Here is a 15125-nt window from a genome sequence, read left to right on the forward strand (position 1 = left end):
CTTTTTTCCAACCATCCACAAAAACAGTCTCAAAGACAAATACTCTTTACTTTATTATGAAAAGTGCTACGTTACAGTCACTGCTCCCAACAGCATTTCAATGAACAGTTTTGTTTCTGTTTTTTAAAGGGTCAACACACAAGCCATGATTCTGATTTCAAAAATCGATTTAGCCTTTGCTATGCTAATTCAAGGTAAGTCATGAGAAAATTTCATATATCTCCCACTTTTCTGTCAGACACGGTAAAGAACAGCACCCATTGTATCCAAATGTTCACTGGCATTATTTGTATAAATCAATATAAATGTAAACCACAAAAGAACATGCACACACACAAAAACCCAAACACTGAGATTAAGTTTTTGTTTTACAATACCTTTGAGAATGTAACAGTGAGTTTTCCCTTGCTAAGTAACTACAACATAATGGAGGGAGTCAAAAATCTCAATCCAAATCTAGTGTCACTTAGTTTAAAACATATTCTCATTCTCCTGCACCATGGACTTCACAAGACAACTGTTCCAAAAACAGCCTGCACATTGTTCATCCTTGGGCCTTAGAATGCAAGGCTAGGAACAATTAAACTAATAGCTCTGCAAAAAAACTTTAGAAGTACCAAATTCAGCAATGAAATTCAAACCTGCTAGTGCTTTTTGTTTATGAAGTTAATTAAATAAAAAGGATATGTTCTTACCACTACAGATGTAAAGGAGCCCATGTCAATTTGATCATTTCCATAACAGCAACTAAGGGCTGCTTTCAGCAATCCTGCTACAAATGATTCAATCAGAACCCTTCCAGACAGATATTCTGTAAACTGCCTATTATAAATACTAACATAGCAACTTTTCTTTTTTCCCTTTTCCAAAAACAAACATAGTTAGCAGCTTAATTCAGGAAGACACAGAGTGGTTCTATGATGCAATGTAATCCTTTCAAAGGAATCTGTGGTCAGTGCAGGTAGATTCAGGAAAACCAGAAACCCATTGTCTAAGAAGCCATATGCCCAGACTACTCTTTGCATATGAACTCCAAGTTGATGTCATGCCTTTTAAAAACACTGCTAATTTGGGAAGAACAAACAATCCCTCCTTTAGACCAGCAAATAGTCTCTCTTCTTGGAAACTGTTGGACAGGCCAAGTTTAAGTATTACTTTTCTGCTTCTGTCATTTCCTCTAGATGGCCTCAGTACTTGGTTTTTTCAATCTTTATATGAGTTCAGAAGCAATATCCACATATCTCTGTTGTAAGTGCCATTCTAAGGAACATGGATGTTGCTGAAGCTCCACTCAGTAGATACTCATCTACTTTGGTTGCAGAGGCGATCTAGGTCAGCTTTTCATGTTGAATCTGGTAGTAACAAGCCTGAATTGAAACAAAATTCAGTTCAATTTTAAAATACTACTTTCCATGATTCCCCCCTCCCCACCTCCTCCAGTTAACCTACAAAATGTGCTACATATATAGGTTTAATTCCCGCCCCCCAAGAAGCGCAGGAAGTTAGACTTTCTGTGATCAGTTGTGCAGTGACAACATTCACTGTGTGGCAATCTTGTGAAATGTCATGAAGTATCGGGGGAAGGTCTGAGCTTTTAAGTTCAAATTGTGTTTAACTCCTCATGGAGTGGGAGGATAGTTTGGGACTCCTGATACTCAGACATTACAATGAAACGTCCTAGGAGTAGCTAGAAAAAAGAACTAGCTTAGGCAGCCATTCAGTTCCAAAAAACTGTTTCATATATAGTTTAGGTGGGTAGCAACTGGAAACTTTGGGAAAATACTCATACCAATGGCAACCCCCCCCCCCCAATTAGCTACCTTTTTGTCATGATTATTCTTTGAGATGTGTTACTCCATGTCCATTCCATTCTAGGTGTGCACATGCCCACGTGCATGGTTGTTGGAGATTTTTGCCTTAGTGGTATCCATAGGGTTGGCTGTGGTGCCCCTTGAGTGCTGTGCTCATATATCAGTATATCAGGCACTGCCAGCCCTATGGCCTCTCAGTTCCTTCTTGCCGGCAACTTCAATAGAGGGGCAGGAGGGCGGGTAATGGAATGGACATGAGCAACACATCTTGAAGAACAAGATACGAAAAAGGTAGGTAACTGGTTTTTCTTCAAGTACTTGGCTCATGTCAATTCTATTCTAAGTGACTTACAAGCAGTGTCCAATGGAGGTGGGCTCAGAGTTCACGGTCACGCAGCTTGCAACACTGCTCTGCCAAACCCAGTGTTGTCTGAAGCTTGCCGAGTGCATAATGAGACGCGAACATCTGGACAAGTGTCCAGGTAGCGGCTCTACAGATCTCTGATTAGAACCTGTGCCAGGAAGGCTGTTGGTGACCTCTTTTCCCTGATCAAGTAAGCCATCATGAGTGCTGGCAGAGGCACATTTGCCAGCTCTAGCAGTAAGCGGATGCAGGCAATGATCCAGGATGAAATCCTTTGAGTAGACACTGCGTGACATCTCATTCTGTCTGCCACCGCCACAAACAGTTGCATCGACCTACGGAACAGCCTTTTCCTGTCTACATAGAAGGCCAATGCCCTCCTGACATCCACAGCGTGCAGCCTGCACTCATCATCTGATGTATGAGGCTTTGGAAAGAAGACAAGTAAGCATATGTGGTAAGTATATGTCCTGGCCAGTATGAAACTGGGAAACAACCTTGCGTAGAAACACCAGGTGTGGTCGCAGCTGGACCTTATCCTGAAGAATACCATACAGGGCAGTTCTGAAGCAAGCACCCTGATCTTGGACACCCTGCGGGCCAACGTTATTGCAACCAGCAACAAAACCTTCCAGGAGAGAAGCAGGAGAGAGCAGGAAGCCAGGGACTTGAAGAGGGGACCCATGAGTCTCGACAGCATGAGATTCAGATCCAAGAGAGGAACGGGATCCTAGACATGCAGGTAGAGATGCTCCAGACCTTTCAAAAAACGGGTTGTCATATCATGAGTGAAGACTGACCTGCCTTGGAATGGAGGGTGGAAGGCCGCAATAGCGGCTGGGTGGACCCTGATTGATGACAAGGACAAACCCTGAAGTTTGAAGTGCAGAAAATAATCTATGACCTCCTGCAGGGAGGCCTGCGAGGCCCAGATATGGCATTCCGAGGCCCAGCACATGAACCTTTTCCATTCGGCCAAGTAAGCCACTCTGGCGGAGGGTTTCCTGTTACCCACCAAGACCTGCTGAACGTGGGCCGAGCATTCTCGTTGGTCCGAGTTTAGCCATACTGTCAAGTGTAGCGCCTCCAGGTTCAGGTGCAGAAAGCTGCTGTGGTTCTGGGACAGCAGATCTGGCCAGAGGTGCAGCTGCAGCGGGGCAGCTACTAAAAGGTTCGGCAGCATGCCAAACCAGTGCTGGTGAGGCCAGACAGGGGCTATTAGTATAACCACCCTGTCCTGCTTGATCTTCACAAGGAACCTGTGAATTAACGGCACTGGCTGGAAGGCATATATTAGAGCCCCTGAGAAACCCATCTGACAGGGAGCCCCTCTCCATCCCTCAGAGTGAACAGAAGACATGGCATTTCGTGTTCTGCCTGGACACGAACAGGTCCACCCGGGGAGTCCCCCTCCTTTGGAAGGATTATACTAACCCTCTCTGGATGGAGTGACAACTCGTGGCGAGACAAGAAGATCCTGCTGAGGTGATCTGCTAATACGTTCCTGGTCCTGGTCAGGTGCGTGGCTACCAGATGAATGGCGTGCGGCACACAAGTCCCAAAACGCAGAGAGCTTCTTGGCAAAGGGCTGATGACCTGGCTCTGCCCTGCCTGTTGATGTAATACATTGCGGTGGTATTATCTGTCAAGATCTGCTCTACCTTGCCCTTGGGTGGGGTGGGGTAAGAAAGCTTGGCAGGCCAGATGAGCCACTCTGAGCTCCCTGATGTTGATATGGAGGGTGAGCTTGTCCCGCAACCAATGGCCCTGGGTGCTGAGCTTGCCCAGGTGGGCTCCCTAGCCCAGGTCTGAAGCAATGGAGACCAGGGTCAGCGACGAGGCTGCAAAGGGAACTCCCTCCAACACCAACCCGGGGTCCAGCCATGCTACCAAGGTAGTGCCATAGAAGTCAACGCAGCCTCTGCTGCCCAATCATGCCGTTGTAGTCTCGAAAAGGGGCTAAACTGCCCTTCTGTGCTGGAGGAATCCCCTTCTGGTAACCACGATAGGGCCATTGGCCCCTGTGTTTGTCTGCTGGCTGTTGCCACTGGAGATTGGTGCTTGGGATGGGAGGACTGTTGCTGGTGTTGGAGGACTGGTGATGGGGCGACCGGTATCGTGACGGAGAGTGCTCCCATGGAGTGGGTGACTGAAGATCTGTGCTGAGAGGAAGACCGGCAGGAGGGCGAACGGCACTTGAGGCAGCTGCTGTGGGGGTCACTTACAAGCATAGGCCTGTTAAAGTCCACACAGGGCTTAAACCTGGGGACCAGGTCATGCCCCGCCTGGGACGAAGTCCCCGATTGGACTCTAACTTCTAACTACACTTAACAAATACTTAACACTAACTACTATAAACAGCTATTTACAAGGCCTTAAGGCTCGAAGTCAGAAGAGGAGAAACCGTGAGCCCTTGCTATGCAAGGAAAGGCGCTCCAACTAACCACCACGGGCGGTAAGAACGAACTGAGAGGTGTAGGGCCAGCGGCTCCTCATATACACCGATGTATGAGCACAGCACTCCAGGGGGTGCCACAGCTGACCCTATGGATACAGCTAAGGCAAAAATCTCTGATGACCGCACACCTAGAATGGAATTGACATGAGCAACACATCTTGAAGAACCAGACAGACAGATTGTGTTGTTACTAATTTAACAAAAATAAGATTTTTTTTTATATTTCACCTAGAATTTTAACTGCAGTGTTCACCTCCCCTCTGCTGCACCAGGACATAAAAGCAATCCCACTTCCAACTTCCACACTTGGAACCCTTGCACACTAGAACAGAACATCAATTGTTACCATACACTAGAGAGCTCAGTAATCACAGGAGCCACATGTTCAAATCTCTTTATACCAGGAATCTGATTTTTCTGGTGACAGAGAGATCAGAACCAGCACACTAAGTTTAAGTCTGAGCAACATGAAGTGATTTTGTACATGTACATGCGATTTTATTAATAACCAGCATTAACAGGGCTTTGTTACCTAGAAATTTTATCAGTGGGTGGTGCTAGAAGTGGTTGAAAGAATTTGTTGCTAACTTTCATTGAAATTTAAATTGGCTTAGTTGTGGCCATTGCCATAGGAAGAGTACAAAGATTATTAGCTGCCAGAGAAAGGAGAATAGGAATTTTAGACAGTTGATGTGTACATTTCGTACTCACCTTCAGAGTAGTGAACATGATGCCTTGTTCCCCATGCTGGAGATACGGATCCATCAGGTCCTCAATCAAGTGTACCTCAGACCCCAAATTCCTTATCCTGTCACATGAGGAAAAGTCACTATTATATTTTGTTCTAGCCTTGTATACTTTAAGAATCTTTTTTAAAGGGGCAAAATGTTTTTTCCAGCCTTTTTCTCAGAAATGGCTGAACTGTTTTAGCTGAACTAGTTAGGGTTGCTAACAGCTCTATCTGCACTAACAGACTACCTTAAGACCCTCCAGCTGTACTGAATACAGTTCTATTTCAACTTTAATAAACCATTCCCATTCAGGAAACAATTTTAGTTGGTCTTGGGTTCTCTCACAATACTTTAAAACCGCTCACCTGGCTCGTAGCACCACATAGAGAAAAACAGGAAATAAGTCATCCATTGACCACAAGAAGTCTTCCTGAAGAGTGTCAAGCACACTCTGAGAGATCTCCTCAAAAGTCTGCTGGATCACCTTCAGTTTGTCAGATGGGGTAAAGGTTGTACTATTGGGAAAGGAAACCATCAGGATTACAATGAATAGTTGCAAATCGACTTAACTAAATAAAAAGACAGTTTGTTCATTTGTGTTTTTTCTTTCTTTTCTAGAAAGACAGCACCCTTCAAAACAGCCACTGATCACATTTGCATCACAGCCATCAAAAACTGCCCATTTCTAAGAATATACCACCTGCACAGCATACTGAATTGCAAGTGAACCAGATCAAGAGATATTACTGAACATAAAATAACATTAAGCTATTTTAAATCAGTGCTTGCTGTTCGAAAAGACTTTCTTCATTACTGCCAAACATTTTTAAAACAAGACAACCAGCAACTGAGATGTCTTTTCCAGCCGTTAGCTGTGAAAACTCTCCATAAATACGCCATTTTGTCCTGACTGCTTTAAAAAAAAAAAAAAGCATATGCACAATTGATTAAGTATATTCTCCCTTTTGTTTCTGTCAAGGTAGCTTACAAAGACCTGCCTAGAAGATACCAACTGTCCCCACACAAAAGGGCTCACCCACCTCCTCACTTTGAAGAGTTAACAACATTTTTGGCAGAAAGACGGAAAAGTCTTTCAAGGCTTCTTGTTGCAATGTGAATGGCAAACTGAAGATCACAATCTAATAACTAAATTAAGGCTTTGCCTACACTACCCACCTTTTAGCGACGCAGCTGTGCCACTTCAGCTGTGCTGCTAAAAGGCATGCAGTGTAGCTGCTGATTGTTGGCAGGAGAGAGCTCTCCCACCGACAAAAAAGACTTCCACCCCCAACAAGCGGCAGCAGCTTTGTTGGCAGAAGAATGCTCCTGCCCACAAAGCGCTGTTCACAACAGCGCTTTTTGTCTGTAAAACTGTTGTTGTTCGGGGGATGTTGGGTTTTTTTTGCCCATGAAGTTCCAGTGTAGACAAAGCCTTAGACTGAAGCAGTATTCTGAGCAGGAAAAGCAAGTCAAAGGGATAAAGTGAAAGGATTACCTGATCTGTTGTAAACATTCAACTGCTGAGGCAAAGCAGACATCTTTTGTGTTTGGTATCACCTAGGTAATCAGGAGAAGATCAGAATCTTTCTAGTAAATACCTCTGACAGCTCACAAGAAAGCGAACATGGCTATTGCAAAGTTAGCTATGCAACTGTATTAAATAGAACAAGAGTACTTTTGGCACCTTAGAGACTAAAACTTATTAGAGCATAAGCTTTCGTGGGCTACAGCCCACTTCATCGGATGCATTGAATGGAACATATAGTAAGAAGATATATAGATATAGATACACACATACAGAGAAGGTGGAAGTTGCCATACAAACTGTAAGAGGCTAATTAATTAAGATGAGCTATTATCAGCAGGAGAAAAAACTTTTGTAGTGATAATCAAGATGGCCCATTTAGACACTGACAAGAAGATGTGAGGATACTTGAACATGTGGAAATAGATTCAATATGTGTAATGACCCAGCCACTCCCAGTCTCTATTCAAACCCAAGTTAATGGTATCTAGTTTGCATATTAATTCAAGCTCAGCAGTTTCTCGTTGGAGTCTGTTTTTGAAACTTTTCTGTTGCAAAATTGCCACCCTTAAATCTTTTACTGAGTGGCCAGAGAGGCTGAAGTGTTCTCCTACCGATTTTTGAATATTATGATTCCTGATGTCAGATTTGTGTCCATTTATTCTTTTGCATACCCAATCAGATTCTTAAAAAACAGAACTTTATTAGAAGAACAAAAAAAAAAAAAAATAAAAGAACAACTCTGAGATTAGAATGGAAGATAATATCACAGGCAGTCAGATTCAAAACAGAGAGAATCCCTCTAGGCAAAACCTTAAGTTACAAAAAGACACAAAAACAGGGATACACATTCCCTCCAGCACAGTGAATGTCACAAGCCAAAAACAAAAGAAAATCTAACGCATTTTCTAGCTAGATTACTTACTAACTCTATAGGAGTTGGATTGCTTGCTTTCTTGATCTGTCCCCGACAGAGGAAATTACAATCCATCAGTGATCTTCCAGAAAACACCATCCTGGCCACTATGGATGTGGAAGTCCTCTACACCAACATTCCACACAAAGATGGACTACAAGCCGTCAGGAACAGTATCCCCGATAATGTCACGGCAAACCTGGTGGCTAACCTTTGTGACTTTGTCTTCACCCACAACTATTTCACATTTGGGGACAATATATATACCTTCAAGTCAGCGGCACTGCTATGGGTACCTGCATGGCCCCACAGTATGCCAACATTTTTATGGCTGACTTGAAACAACGCTTCTTCAGCTCTCGTCCCCTAATGCCCCTACTCTACTTGCGCTACATTGATAACATCTTCATCATCTGGACCCATGGAAAAGAAGCCCTTGAGGAATCCCACCATCAACCTCAGCCTAGACCAATCCACACAAGCAGTCCATTTCCTGGACACTACTGTGCTAATAAGCAATAGTCACATAAACACCACCCTATACCGGAAACCTATTGACCGCTACACTTACCTACATGCCTCCAGCTTTCATCCAGGACACACCACATGATCCATTGTCTACAGCCAAGCTCTAAGATACAACCGCATTTGCTCCAACCCCTCAGGCAGAGACAAACACCTACAAGATCTCTATCAAGCGTTCTTACAACTACAATACCCACCTGCTGAAGTGAAGCAACAGATTGACAGAGCCAGAAGAGTACTCAAAAATCACTTACTACAGGACAGGGCCAACAAAGAAAATAACAGAATGCCACTAGCTGTCACCTTCAGCCCCCAACTAAAGCCTCTCCAGCGCATCATCAAAAATTTACAATCTATCCTGAAAAATGATCCCTCACTCTCGCAGATCTTGGGAGACAGATCAGTCCTCACTTGCAGACAGCCCCCAAACCTGAAGCAAATACTCACCAGCAACCACACAACAAAAACACTAACCCAGGAACCTATCCTTGCAACAAAGCCCGATGCCAACTCTGTCCACATATTTATTCAACTGACACCTTCATAGGACCTAATCACATTAGCCACACCATCAGAGGCTCGTTCACCTGCACATCTACCAATGTGATATATGCCATCATGTGCCAGCAATGCCCCTCTGCCATGTACATTGGCCAAACCGGACCGTCTCTACACAAAAGAATAAATGGACACAAATCTGACATCAGGAATCATAACATTCAAAAACCGGTAGGAGAACACTTCGACCTCTCTGGCCACTCAGTAAAAGATTTAAGGGTGGCAATTTTGCAACAGAAAAGTTTCAAAAACAGACTCCAACGAGAAACTGCTGAGCTTGAATTAATATGCAAACTTGGGTTTGAATAGAGACTGGGAGTGGCTGGGTCATTACACATATTGAATCTATTTCCACATGTGAAGTATCCTCACACCTTCTTGTCAACTGTCTAAATGGGCCATCTTGATTATCACTACAAAAGTTTTTTTTCTCCTGCTGATAATAGCTCATCTTAATTAACCTCTTACAGTTTGTATGGCAACTTCCACCTTCTCTGTACGTGTGTATCTATATCTATATATCTTCTTACTATATGTTCCATTCAATGCATCTGATGAAGTGGGCTGTAGCCCATGGAAGCTTAATCTCTAATAAATTTGTTAGTCTCTAAGATGCCACGAGTACTCCTGGCTTTTTTGTGGATACAGACTAACACGGCTGCTACTCTGAAACCTGTATTACATATGAGTGAGAAAAATGCAGTAAAATAAAAGTATATTTTTATAAAGTGATTTTGGGGCTCACAAAAGATGCTGGATTGACTTAAGAAATTGAAGTCCTCTGTCAACAAAACTGTTACCTGTCTGGGCAATGTTTACGTAGGTTTCTTCATACTGCCCCACCAACAGATCTCAACTCTGATCTGGAAGGGCCAAGTCCAGAGGCAGAGAAATTCAGTCTTTTTTTATTCATTCCTTCGCCTCACTCCTCATGATACCAACCAGGAGACTGATTAGAGTGAATTATATTGAAAATTCCTGAGATGGTGATACTTGTCTAAAACAAATTGAAAAGAGACCACCAAAATAGCCTCACATAATAGCAACCATCTGATGGGAAAGAAATTTGGTCACTACTGACCTGTGCTGACTGAAGTAATGACCTAAAACTGAAAGGCTCTGCATCTCCATGGAAAATTGAATTTGACGTTTTTGATTAAGTCTTCCACATTTTTCTTCCTCCACATCATAAATCTAGCCATATACTTAAACTAGTAAGAGACGTCTGATTGTTAAACCACCATTAGCAGAAAACGGAAACTGACTACTCTAAAGTGGCTATTGTTCCTAACTGTATAATCTGTTCCTTTATCATCCTTATTAATAATGCCTTTTTTGGTGATGATCTACAATAAAAGTGGTATTACTCTATTTTTTAAAAGTCTTTATCAAATGCAATTTACAGCTCATCCTGGTAAGAGATGTTTCTAACCTCATCCTCTTTCACAACTGTGGACCAAACAAAACAGATGCAGGCTTCTTTTAAAATATTACAGGTTCTCAGAACTATGCATCCTCTAATATATGGAATAAGGAAATTCTGGATAGAGCTGCACTTCTGAAGTGACAACTGCTTACAGTAAGGAAGTCTAATGTAGCTTTAAAATACATACAAAAGATGTAAGCACAAAGGAAAAATAAGAGCATAATAAATGTATTGCCAAACATGTGAGCTCACATATTCCTCTGTTGCATTAAAAAGTGGATATACCTTTTTATTTTCTCCAAGGATGGACACAGTCACTGGCCAAAATTTGCTGTAAGAAACCACATGTATTCAATTAACAGAATGAGTTGTTTTTAAAAAGTGATTTTAACTTCTCTTTTGCTTGATGCACAGAAAGGGACCCTCAAGATTTTTCTAATTTCCTCCCTCCACCACATGATTACCTACACTTAGCAGAAATAGTGGAAAATACTATAATTTGGAACACTACCCTTGAGTTCTTTAAGAATTGCCACGCTGCTTAAGCAAATTTTACATAACTAAAAAGTTATCAGGCTACTTCTTTTCCTATGACCAAGTACCATATTAGTTTAAAATGAGCATGTGTGAGATCAGCCCCCTCACATACTATTTACTGCAAAGATACAGTTACATATAAATGTTCTGATAATAAAAGAAAAGGAAATATAGAACAGCCCATGAGAGATTCATAGCGCAAAGGACAGCAGTTCTCAAACCGCGGCTCAATTAGCACACAACTGGGGCCCAGCTGTGTGCTGATGGCCATCGAGACACATGGGGTCTGGGTTCTCGACTGCCTAGCCAGGTTGGAGTTGCTGGCCCCACATGGCGAGGGCCCGGGGCTGCCATTCAGCTCCCCAGAGTCAGGGTCGGTCTTGGGACTGCTGGATGGCCCTGCGGGGTCAGGGTCCAGGCTGCCGCCCGGCTCCACACCTGGGTCCGGGCTGCCACCTAGCCCTCCACCCAGCACTCCACGTCTGGCTCTACTCTGTGGAGGTGTCTCTGGGTGGCAGGCACTGGATATAGAGGTCTGTGGGGCCCACAATGATAAGTAGGTCGAGAGCCACTGGCATAGGAAGTTTTCTGGTACAGTGCCTTCACTTGGCCATCATTTTCCAAATATCACATTTTTGTTTTAGTGTTAAGGCCATTACTTTTAACAGCATACTCACATCTGAACTCCAAGAAAGCTCAGAAGAGCTGTATCTGACTGTTTGTTTAGACGAAGAACACATTCCCAGTAAATATCTTCTTCGCGTTCATTGTCTAAGGCATATAACATAAACAAAGGAGGGTAGAGTCGTGGTAACAACACAGGAAGCAGCAGCCCAGAACTGGTTACCACATAACTGAAAAAAAGCAGAAAAGAAATAAGGGGTGGGGGGGGGGAGAACCAAGACACACATTTATAGAAAATGAATTGAGCCAAACAATTAGAACATATACATAGCCATTTCAGGGTACGTTCACAGTTGGGGAGGAGGATTAGGAGAGGGTGCAGGTTAAGGAATTAACACTTGTGCTAAAGTTACACTTATGAGTAAGATCCTTTATTTAACAACACAGTCCAGGTACAATGCTGTAACACCAAATAGGTACCAAGTAGACTTTCCTACTGAAGGCCATAAGAACAGCCACACTGGGTCAGATCAAAGATCCATCTAGTCCAGTATCCTGTCTTCTGGCAGTGGCCAGTGCCAGATGCTTCAGAGCGAATGAACAGAACAGGGCAATGCATCAAGTGATCCATCCTGTCATCCAGTCCCAGCTTCTGGCAGTCAGAGGTTTAGGGACACCTAGAGCATGGGGTTATGATCCTGACCATCTTGGCTAATAGCCATTGATGGACCTATAGCCATGAATTTATCTGATACTTTGAGCTCAGTTATACTTTTGGCCTCCACATCATCCCCTGGTAAGCAGTTGCATGGGTTGACTGTACGTTGTGTGAAGAAATACTTCCTTATGTTTGTTTTAAACCTGCCACCTATTGATTTCATAGGGTGCCCCTGGATTCTGTGTTATGTGAAGAGGTAAATTACACTTCCTTATTCACTTTCTCCACACCATTCTTGACTTTATAGACCTCTGTCATATTCCCCACCCCCCGTTGTCTCTTCCAAGCTAAGCAGTGTCAGTGTTTTTAATCTCTCCTCATATGGAAATGGTTCCATACCCCTCATCATTTTTGTTGCCTCTCTCTGTACCTTTCCCAGTTCTAATGTATCTTTTTTGAGATGGGGTGATCAGAACTGCATGCAGTTCCTTCAATTCTAATTCAAAACTTGTATGTAAAATTTGAACTATAATGTAACACTCCTCTCCAAGCCATTCAAGTATGGTATTTGCATTTAGTCTCTACTTTAGGCCACTCAGAATTAAATATTTTTTGTGAATTCACATGGATGTTTGCTTCGGACAATCTGTCCTCAGAGCCAAAAGCTATTTTTCCGCCCTCCTTACTAGACACACTTTCCAAGGAAAAAAGATTTAACATAGGTACAAATCTAAGGTTCCAGTTCAGGACAGCACTTAAGCACATACTTAAATGCTTTCCTAAGAAGGGATTGCTTTATGAATTGGGTACTAGTTTATGAACTGAGTAGTTTATTGGAGATGATTTTTCCCCTACACACCCTGGTTCAGGAGATTCTGATCTGGAGTCCATTTTCCCACTACAGAAGGATTTCCTTCTCTTTGTCTCAGTCACCAAGAATGGAATTGTGCTGCCCTCATCAGGAAGATCAGGAAACAAGAACCTCAAAAATAAAATCATAATTGCATCACTTGATTTATTAGAAGAGTCCATAAATAGCTAATATATTCATACTCCTAAGGGAAAGCAGGGGAAGTTATTTATTTGAGAGACATTTTTCTAACACAAGTTGCACATGGTGATTTCTCCTGGGTGAGCCTAGCAACAAAGCCATATCCAATTACTTAAGCTTATGACACAAACAAAAACAGCTTGATATACATTAATTAGGTTATTTTTCCTTAGCTCCTTTTTCATGTGGTTCCTCTCTTAATTAGCTAACTATTCAGGCAAGATAGTGTCTTTTTTTAAGATATGACAATCTCATTAAGCTACATCTGGGACCAGTAATTTTAAGAAACTATAAACTATTGACATCATACAACCTCACAAGAGTGCTCAAGAACAGTCAGATTCCTGGAAAATTTGGAGACAGAAAACAAGCATGGAATTATGCGATATAGCACAGAGAATGAATTAGGGTATACTGGAGTTGAAAGAGAATTGTTCTCCTAATTGAAGATTTTCATCCCACATATCCTTATTTTACAGTTCATCCTCTCCTTAGTAGTTAATAATTGAAATTGTCATCAACTACCGACCTGGATAGAGTAGCACACTGTCAGAAGGTTTGCAGAGTGCAACTACTGTTTGGCTTGGAAAAAAAAACAAACTTAAAATGTGTTTGAATATCCTACAGTTTTCTTATTCATAGTTTCAGATTTCTTATTTAAAATACACGATCTTTAAAAAGCTTACACTAGGGTTCACAGTATGCGTCCACATGTGTAACCATAAGATTTAGTTAAAAGTCTCAGTGTATGTTGGTGTACTGTTTTTCTAGTCAAAATTAAACTAAAACATGCAGTTTTGCACAAACCTTAACTATATTAATATCTACATCTACACCAAAAATGCAGATATCCATGGTAGAATAGCAGCTTTGAAAATTACTTACTGTACTATAACTATAGCAGCTAGCAAAGCACTCTTTGAAACAGGCCAGTTAGTGCACAACATGCTAGTGTGCACTAGAATTTACGCTCCTCTAGTGCTGACTAATGCACTATGTGGACAAGCCCTTAGCGCCCAGCTAGAAACAACCACACTGAAGAATGCCTTCCACTGTGGACAGAGCCTTAATGGGCTCCACTGTGGACAGAGCTTTCAGGGGGAAAGGGTTTTCTGTCCAGATTCATCAAGTCAGCTAAGCACAGAATCCTATCATGACTCTTCAAATTTAAGAGGAATGGGGGAATGCTGGCACACAGAGCCAAATTAATACTAACCAGATTAGGAGAATGAAATGTTTTTCAGTACATCCAGAAGCAATCTAACTTAAAACGTGATGCTTCTTACCTGATCAACTGGAAAATGCGTTTGAGGTAGGATTTAATTTCTCTTACTGCCTCCTGTAGTAACCGCCGATTGGCTCCCACTCCAACGTAGGTCATTCTGTACACAGCTACTAATGTCTCTACAAGCCTCCCCAGAGGGTGGAGAGGGGTGTCACAGGCCTGTGTGGAGAGGTATTTATCAGAGTCACCAGCTATGCAGCAGTAAGAGACAGATCCAAGAGACAGAAATGTTATCCCTTATGAATAAAAATCTTGAGTACAAGAGACGCAAGCAGGAGTCTCAGTTCAACTACTCAAGGTTCAATAATTTAACCTTTTTAAAAAGTTATACATGCATATCAACTACATACATACTACACATATAAACTAACTTCAGAAATAGTCAAAACTTTATTTTGACCGTAAAGTTTACACTTAGCTGAAAAGTGTAGCAAACTCCTCTATTAGGTAAGAATTCACACTACAGCCGCCTCAGGTAATTCAGCAAATTATCTATGCAGTTATACAGAAAACCCACAAAATATTTCAGTAACTTCGCAAGCACTTCAGAATTCTACAGAATGCTCTATTGGGACCCAAACACTTTTTAGGGTGATAAAAGAAGAAAGGAACAGACTCCACGAGCAGACTGGTATTATCAGAGAAGTGACCATGAG

The 15125-nt window shown here is 42.3% G+C and overlaps 1 protein-coding gene across 7 annotated transcripts in view; it reads right to left on the bottom strand.

The window, feature by feature from the left end:
• Window positions 1-29: 29 nt before the first annotated feature.
• ALS2 (alsin Rho guanine nucleotide exchange factor ALS2) overlaps window positions 30-15125 on the bottom strand; it is a 68495-nt gene continuing 53399 nt past the window's right edge. For 6 of the 7 annotated variants that reach the window (XM_084643999.1, XM_084643995.1, XM_084643994.1 and 3 more), the window contains 8 exons: window positions 14471-14628; window positions 12993-13115; window positions 11529-11705; window positions 10600-10645; window positions 6860-6921; window positions 5730-5879; window positions 5345-5441; window positions 30-1367 (listed from right to left, as the gene is read on the bottom strand). In XM_084643999.1, the coding sequence (XP_084500125.1) occupies window positions 1329-1367; window positions 5345-5441; window positions 5730-5879; window positions 6860-6921; window positions 10600-10645; window positions 11529-11705; window positions 12993-13115; window positions 14471-14628 (852 nt within the window). In that variant the 3' untranslated portion in view covers window positions 30-1328. Of the gene's footprint in view, window positions 1368-5344; window positions 5442-5729; window positions 5880-6859; window positions 6922-10599; window positions 10646-11528; window positions 11706-12992; window positions 13116-14470; window positions 14629-15125 lie in introns of those variants that run through there. The other variant, XR_014713665.1, reaches the window with a different exon arrangement.

Source organism: Lepidochelys olivacea (assembly GCF_965140295.1).
Source record: "Lepidochelys olivacea isolate rLepOli2 genome assembly, chromosome: 11".
Lineage (NCBI taxonomy): Eukaryota > Metazoa > Chordata > Testudines > Cheloniidae > Lepidochelys > Lepidochelys olivacea.